Here is an 8,419-nt window from a genome sequence, read left to right on the forward strand (position 1 = left end):
ATGAAATATCCCTGAATTAGCTGCTTATTTTAACTCCTGAATTTCTCCCCAGGGTAGCTGAGCTGACAGGTTATGAGCCCCAGGACCTCATTGAGAAAACGCTGTACCATCATGTCCACAGCTGTGACATCTTCCACCTCCGCTGTGCACACCACCTCTGTGAGTTACAAGTGTGTTCATTTATGCTTTTACAACAGGCAGCTTGACCTTCTCTTGTTATGCAGCAACTGCTCAGGCAACCTGCTGCAGCCACCATGTGCAGGCAATCACACGTCTCCCACACGCACGCACACACACAAAAAAGAAAACGTGCAACTTGTTAAACATGTTAATCTCTGCTGTCTGTGTGTTTCTTTTATCTCCTGCAGTGCTGGTAAAAGGCCAAGTCACAACTAAGTACTATCGGTTCCTTGCCAAACACGGCGGCTGGGTCTGGGTCCAAAGTTATGCCACTATCGTCCACAATAGCCGATCCTCAAGGCCTCACTGTATCGTCAGCGTCAACTATGTCCTCACGTAAGTGTAAATAACGATTTCCATCCTAAAACCAGAGGGAAACTTTTGTTTTAACAGATACTTCATAATTGATTTCACAATAATTTAAAAAGTATGCTTTTTTGAGACAGTTAAATCTATAATTTGTGCTGATGGCTGCAATTATACTGTAGCTGCACAGTCATTGTAAAACAAGGTTGCAGCACTACTCCGGTCTAAATAAGAATGCCCTTTTAATAGAGATGGCACTGTGGGAATAACACTGAATATTTTACTTGTATAATCATATCATGCACTCTTATGATCTGTACTTGAAGCTCACTCTGTGATACAATGGGTCTTTTTCTCCTGGAGAAATCCTTCTCTTTATCCCTCCGTAGTCTCTCTGTACAAATCCACCAAATACAGAGGTTGCAGGACTCAGGCAGCTGTGTGTTATGAGAGAACAAAGCACACTAAGGCCCTTTGAGACAGCAAGACAAACATCAGGGTTCAACCCCATCAAAAACCTCTACTGCCACCATCGATCTGCAGTCTAAGGAAAGCAAAATCGATCAAACGGTGAACTAGGAATCAATAGCTATCTCATAGCTGTAACACATGTTGGATTTTCCTTGTTTGGTTGATCCACATGTAGTTTTTTCCTGTGTGTGTGTAAGTGCATGTGATGGAGAGTTTGCGCAAGTATGTACGTGCATGTATGCATATGGCTGCACTCCACCTATTGATTTCTTCAATGCAGTAAGGCGAAAACAAAGTAACTACATTAAAATGACAGAGAATTTCCAAGTGAATAATCAAGTCCAACACAGAAGTATCTGAAAGTCCAAGAGGCAAAAGTGGAAAAAAAACAAACAACTACTTAAAAAAAAAAACAGCAATTCAATCGCCTTGGCATGGCAGCGTTTCAGCCCAACAAGAATCCATTAATAAATTATGTTTGGAAGTTGGCTGGTGGCATATTTCAGACGTGAGGTGCTCTGACATTGACCCCTGAGGTGGAATTCGGCTAACACAGCTGAGTTTGCACAAAGGCCCAACATTATTGGCTCAGACATAAGTCAGCCAGGGCACAGATAGGATGCACAACTGGCTACCATAACTATACCTGCAAGAGCAAATAACACTCAGACTGTGCACTGGCTATCCAAACATAGCCTTTCGCCTGCAGTGTTGTACATAAGGAATGGGTCATATTTAGAGTCATATTGAAGAGGCTGGCTGTACAGGGTCAGGGATGGGCCACAAGGTTTAAAATGCCAGACAGCTGCTATTACATACTGTTGATGTGATAAGTTAAGAATAGGCTCATGTTTGCTGAACACTTGACACAGGAGCTTTTTTCACTCCCTCGACGGTGACAATTGCATTGAGTTCAGCCGCAGTACAGTGGGTTAAAATGTCAAAGATGGCACACAAGTTGCATGTTTGAAATCTGCAACATTCAAAAGTAAATTTAAAAAAACTGGGTACATTTAGAGGAAATTGATTGCATAGATAAGACTTATAAGTATAAATATGTTTCTGGTGTGTGTTTACTCTCGGTGCATTCTTTCCACATTCTCGTAATGTTTGTGGTTAAAAAAAGAAAAGAAAAAAGAATGATTAACGTTTTTTCTGGGTGTTTGTTAATAATCTCAGAAGCTGAGAGCTCATAATCTTAAAGTTCCCTTATATACTGTATTCACTTAAAGTTGTACTTAAATCCTTTTTATAAAGCCTGACTCAATCTAAGTCTGACAATCTATCTATATTCAACATTAGCCAAGGAGTGTGCTTTAGACTAATTAGTAATTATGCTTCTCGTGTAATGCTAAAATCAAGATGGTCAGAAAGAGAACATGATCCAAGTATATATGATGAAAATAGCCTAAAGGTTTGGGGAATTCTGGATTAACTACAGAAACATGAGCTAGCTTGAAAAAAATAAAAGTAAAACTAGGTCAAAAATGTTCTGTGTGTTTGTGTGGGTCACTGTGAAGAAGCTCCTCAGTAACCTGCAGCTCATAGTGCATAAAATAATTTGAACCCACAGCAAAGTTCAAAGATGCATGCATGTTAAAAGAAAGCTAGGGATCCGAGGTGATCTCTGAGGTTGTACATGCTAACATCAGCATACTCGCAGTAATAGTACTAACATGATGTCAGCACTAAAAAGAAAACCTCATGGTGAGTGGTGATAAATAAGTAAAGGGATCACTTGGCAGAGTCCTGTGGAGCCCATGAATTTCATAGCAATTCGCTGTTATAGATATGTTATTCTGAGCATGATCTTGCAAGATTATAAAAACATCACAAAATGGAAGTTTAAGTTAAACTATTTTGTTTATCTCTAACATGCATTTTATGTGTTTTAAAAGGGACACTGAGTATAAAGGAATGCAGCTGTCTTTGGATCAAATGAGCCCCAGCAAACCAGCCTTTCCCTACGCTGACAGTCACAATGAAGAAAGAAAGAGCACCAAGTCACGTCTGACCCAGTCCAAGGCCAAAGCCAGAGTGTCACCCTACCCACAGGTAATTGTTTTTTTTTTAGAGCTAAGTCAATTATGGAAGCTTGCTTTGGATTCAAATCAAAAACTCCCAGAACTGTGATTTTCTTGTTTCTGTCCAGCAATTTTCAGCTTTCAATCCAGAGCGTTCAGAGTCTGACCAAGACAGTCAGTGGGGAGGGAGCCCAATGACAGACTCTGCCTCTCCTCAGCTGTTGGATCCCAGTGAAGCTACGGAGGCTTCTTGTGCCTACAGATTGTATCCAGAATCGGGCTCCCTGTGCTACGGCCTGGGTCTATCAGAAGAGGATCTTGCCCATGCCCAAACGCACCCTCACACCACCACCTGTGATCGTGTTCGATGCCAGAGTGGCCGCTACTTCCTGGGAACCCCCCAGTCGGGAAGAGAGATGTGGTGGGACACCACACGCTCCGTTCTCTCGTTGCCAAAATTCTCAGTGGACAACAGCGAAGGCTACGAAATAACATCCTACCATGGCGCCATTCACGGTGAGGTGTTAGGGTTGAGACCACAACCATCTGTCTCTGAAAATAGTTCTGGCCTAGCTTCTCCTGGTAGCTGTTTTCCAAATGTTATTATGGGACATGCTAAGTTGTTTACACCGTCTCTTGCCAGTGTGCCGATTGCTACCATCTGTTCAAAAATTGCCCGCAACTGAAAGCCAAGTTATTTCACATTTCACATCCTCAAACAGCAAAAAAACCCCACTGTGCTTCAGCCAAGACACCCAGTCAGACCATGATGCTATAATGATATATGCATTTAAGGCAGAATTTTGCCCATTAACCACATGAGCATTTTAACAATGTGATATTCATTTATTCTATTGTTATCAACTCTGACCACTGATTTGCATTTATAGGACGGGGCCACTGGGACGAAGACAGCGTAGTGAGTTCACCTGACGGAGGTGGGTCCACCAGTGATTCAGGTGAGCGTTACCACGGTGACCAATTCCAAGCGAGCCCTCGAGAGCCCAGCAAGATGGAGACCCTGATCCGTGCCACACAGCAAATGATCAAAGAGGAGGAGAGCCGTCTACAGCAACACAAGATGCCACTGGATGTCTCGGGACTCACCAAAACTCACAGTCCCTGTTTCACCTCCTCCCTACCCCATCAATCTCAGCTTACTATGCCCAGCGTGGTATGCCGTGGCCCCGGAGCCCCCAGCATCGACCTCCTTACTGAACGCCTCCATCACCGAGACAGCATTAAAGTTCTTGGCCCCAATGAAAATGATGAAAACACGACGAGTCCTGCTTCTTTGTCTCGTCTCAGCAGCCCCAGCTCTGACGGAATCCCCAGATCAGGCCTCTCCCTCACCAAAGACTACATGCAGACAGATATGTCCCCACACCCTCAACAACCCCAGGGAAGTCCGCTGATCTATCCAGCACAGGAGAGGCAGCCACTGGACAGGCAGGCGGCGTACGCCTTGACTGGGTACTCCCTCGAGCATCTGTATGATCCGGAGAGCTTGCGGAGTTACTCCAGCTTGGCCTGTGGAGGAGTGCAGTATGATGTGGCATCTCATGTGAGAGTGCAGGCTGAACAAATACAGGGACATAAAACCACCTCAGTTATCATAACCAATGGAAGCTGACGATATCTGGTGAAGATTGAGCCAGCTGTCTAAAAGAGGACGTTACCATCCGTAGTGAGGTTGTAGGCATGTGCAACCAGGTGCTCCACACAAAAGCTGAGACACTGACAAAAGGATACAAGGAACCTGTGTGGGGCTGACTTGCCCTTGGTGATCCATTCAGCACAACTTGTGTTTGTCAGGCCTTTCTCTTTTCTTTGTCATTAGAGAAGTTTTTTCCCCAAGACTCTAAGAAGCTGTTCAGGAACTGACTTTTTGCATACTGCCTGACAAATGGAGAAAGTTTGCTCCATTACATAATATAACAGAGTTGTCTTAATGGCAGTAAAGTAACTTTCCCTCCCTGCAAAAGCTGGTTAAACATCAATCCAGTGTTTCTATTCCAAACCTCTCATGCACCATTGGCCATGTTTGTTAACCTGACCTGTACATGATTTCCAAAGGCAGTAAGAAAATGTGTTGTTCCATAGCCGTTTCACCTGAAAACTCCAGAGCACAGACCATACTGTCTGACACGTGAAGTGCAACATGGAAAAGGCTATTGACTCCCTATTGTAAGATGTCAGTGTTTCCTGGTATTTATTTGTCAGTGAGCTGTTTTTTGTATGTGTCATTATTTTCTGTCCAAGTAGAATATTTCACTGGTGGCATTAAATTAGTTTTGGTGTTTGGATCACACCATTATTACATTATTTACAAAAAAAAAAAGAAGTGAAAAAACAGAAAGAGAAACATGCCTCTGATATGGAAAAGTGCAAAATATCCAGGTCAACTTGAAACTGGTTTATGGAATATGTGAAATGCCCTCATTTAGTGTGCGAAAAGATGTTTCCAAACTCACTCATTTTTAATCTTCCCATGCTCTCTAAATATAGGCATTGTATATTTACTTGCAGTTTTAGCTATTAATGCTTACATATCAGAGTATGATTTCTTCTGTTTTTACATCACTTAACTTTTACCTGACCTATTAGCATATATAAAATATGCAGTAAAAGTTTTTAAATTCTGTTCCATGCGTTGTAAAATTAACCGTGGATTAAGGCCACAGGTTGTAGCTGTTTTTTGTTTTTTTGTTTGTTTTTTAGAATTCTATGAAAACTTTTTCTGCAGACTTTTTTCTTAGAATTCTTTTTTTTCTCAGAACTCTCGAAAAAGAAAATCGAATATTCTGACAGAATTCCGAGGGAAAAAAATGAAATCCTGGAGAAAAAAAGTCATATTGTCATTGTTTTCCCCAGTGGCCCTAATCCTCTTCCTTAATTTTTAATTGTTTTGATTTGTTATGAGTTGTATTGAATGCTTCAAACATATCTTAAATAAGTTGAAAGTCTTTAGTTTCTTATTTAATTTATGATGTAAATATCAAACAAGGAACTTTTTGAACTGGAAACGACAAAATTATTTATTAATTGGTTTAAAAAGTCCTTAAATCCGAATACAGTTGTAAACATATATCTTTTGTCGGTGTTTTGTTGTATCTGTCAAATCTGTTTTGAATGAACTCACACACAAACTCAAACACGCAGACACAAACACAATGCTGCTGCCTCAAAAAAAAATAGATACAGAAATGTACTGATACATAGTAGATCATAATAGATTAATTGCTGTGTATTTTTTATGTGGCTTTCATCTTTGTTTTCTTCTAATATTTTAGAAAAAGAAAATAAGGAAAAAAATATAAAAGAATAAGTGCTGCTATTCTGTCTCCCTTTTCTTGCAATCACTGGAAGAGACCAAAAGTAGTAATGTGAAAATATAAACTTATAAATCCTGAATTTTAGATTTTAAGCTAAATTTACTGTAATAATCATAATACAAGGGTAGTATATTTTAAAGTAAATTACAACATCTGTATACCCGTTAAGAATCAATGTATATACATGTAGTGCAAAGACTTGGTTCACTGATGTGTTCAGACAACAATGAAGCTCTATTGCACCCTTTGAATACCCGGTATCAGTCTTTGGCTACACTGACAATGTAGTTTTTCCATAAGATTCAATGATTGTAATGAAAAAAAGATTTGACTGATAATTATTCCAAACAGCTAGCGTAAAAAAATCCTGAACACATCATTACAATGGCGAAGTAACTGCAGTTTGGAGCAGTTAAATTTGCACATTTAGCCTCTAACCTTTTCTCAGAGGTAATTCCTCTGTGGTGTATTTTAATGAATGTATGTTGTTTAAATGTAGTTGGAGAGGTTGCCTGCCTGTCTTTCTGTCTGTCTGAGCTGACAAAGGACCTGGACACAGCCTGGGCCTGAATGGAGAACTTCCATCAGTTACCGCTGACGTGACTAACTGATGGTCTGCCAGATATCAGTGGTGCTGTCATTCCAAGAGGCAAAACCTTTATACCGCTTAGCTGCTGACATCATCAAGGTTTATGAACAGTGTGTGTGTGTGTGTGTGTATTTGTGTGAGTGAGCGTGTGTTTAGTGCTGAGATACGGCAATAATCAGAGGCCTTTTTTTCTCCTCCTGAATACTAGGAATTTTGCCTGATGTGCCCCGAAGGCTTTCACATGTAGAGTCGGTTACAAATGTGGCCAAACACTGGGCCTTTTGCCCAGACTTCGCACTCTTGCATACGCCTCCCCAACTACCTCATACTTCCTCATCCAAGATCCTCTCAGTCTATAGAAAGTTAGAGCGCTGTAGACAGACTAAAAGTTAAGATGAAAACTCTAAGGTTGTGTGCAAGTGGAAAAAGAGTTTAAGAAAAAGAAACCAAAAAGGTGACAAGTCGAAACAGTGGAGAGAAGAAAGGTCAAGAAAAATCAATGCCAAAATACAATGAGGATTTCAGAGCTCTGCAAAAGTTTTACACTCAGTCTTTAAGTAAAAGTTCTGTAGAAAGGCTCCAAAACGGCTACGTTTTTACTTACATTGCATTATTTAATTATTGTTGATGAAATTATCCATGAATCAAAGCTACCTGGATTTAACTTTTTTATAATGCATTCGCTTGTACATCTGCAGTTAAGGCAAGCACCACTTCACCACAATAAATTTACATAAGCTTTTCTACAGTGAATTTAACTTCTTGTAATGTTTAATAGATATTTTACTAATGCGCTACAACTTTTAGTTTGCCCAGTCAAGCTTGTTTCTAAAATATCAGAGTGGAGCTAGGAAGTGTTTGGTTAAAAGGGAACTAGTCAAAAATGTACTCAAGTATTTTGTCACTTTGCATCATTGTAGAATGGGAAAGACAAGAAGAGTGGAATTATCACAATTACAGAAGCGCTCATCCTTAAACTCTAACAGAGGAGACATTTTTTAGAAGTGACTCAAGGAGATGCTGGAGAATAGCAGATGTTACTCCTAGAATCAAATCAATCACAAATATAACAAAGGATTGTATGACATCACTAAAAAAACAGATGTCTTGCGTTAATCGCTTAGTCACTCTTAGGAACTTATCATAATGAATCGCAGTGCTGCAAAATTAAAGTATTTGCAGTTAATTTAACTATATGCTACTGTTAATAAAACGCACAAGTGAATTAGCTTCGTTTGCACCACAAGGCATTAGCGGTTTGAGGAGATAAAGATGCCACCTATGTCATGTGGTTGCCTCTGTGTGGAGGTAAACCATAGAACCACAGGAGAAAGACCCCAAGGTTTCACAACTGCAGTGAAGCAGAAATAGATCCTAACTTCTCAAACGAACACAGAATACAAGAGTGCAGGTGGCAAGGTTCAGAATAGCCACTGACTGTCTACTTGATTGATTTCAGGCCCGGGATTGAGGCACAATTACATATTCATGCATCAATTAAATTGTTCCTTCAC

General features: G+C 40.3%; 1 protein-coding gene across 1 annotated transcript in view; it reads left to right on the plus strand.

Annotated features, from left to right (window-relative positions):
* LOC120725519 (single-minded homolog 1-like) overlaps positions 1–6,255 on the plus strand; it is a 10,990-nt gene extending 4,735 nt beyond the window's left edge. The window contains exons 8-12 of the mRNA XM_040018508.1: positions 53–159; positions 369–516; positions 2,856–3,012; positions 3,110–3,497; positions 3,872–6,255. Coding sequence (XP_039874442.1) covers positions 53–159; positions 369–516; positions 2,856–3,012; positions 3,110–3,497; positions 3,872–4,614 — 1,543 coding nt within the window. The 3' untranslated portion in view covers positions 4,615–6,255. The remainder of the gene's footprint in view (positions 1–52; positions 160–368; positions 517–2,855; positions 3,013–3,109; positions 3,498–3,871) is intronic.
* Positions 6,256–8,419: the final 2,164 nt, after the last annotated feature.

This window comes from Simochromis diagramma, unplaced genomic scaffold (assembly GCF_900408965.1).
Source record: "Simochromis diagramma unplaced genomic scaffold, fSimDia1.1 OVJJ01000802.1, whole genome shotgun sequence".
NCBI classification, from domain to species: Eukaryota; Metazoa; Chordata; class Actinopteri; order Cichliformes; family Cichlidae; genus Simochromis; species Simochromis diagramma.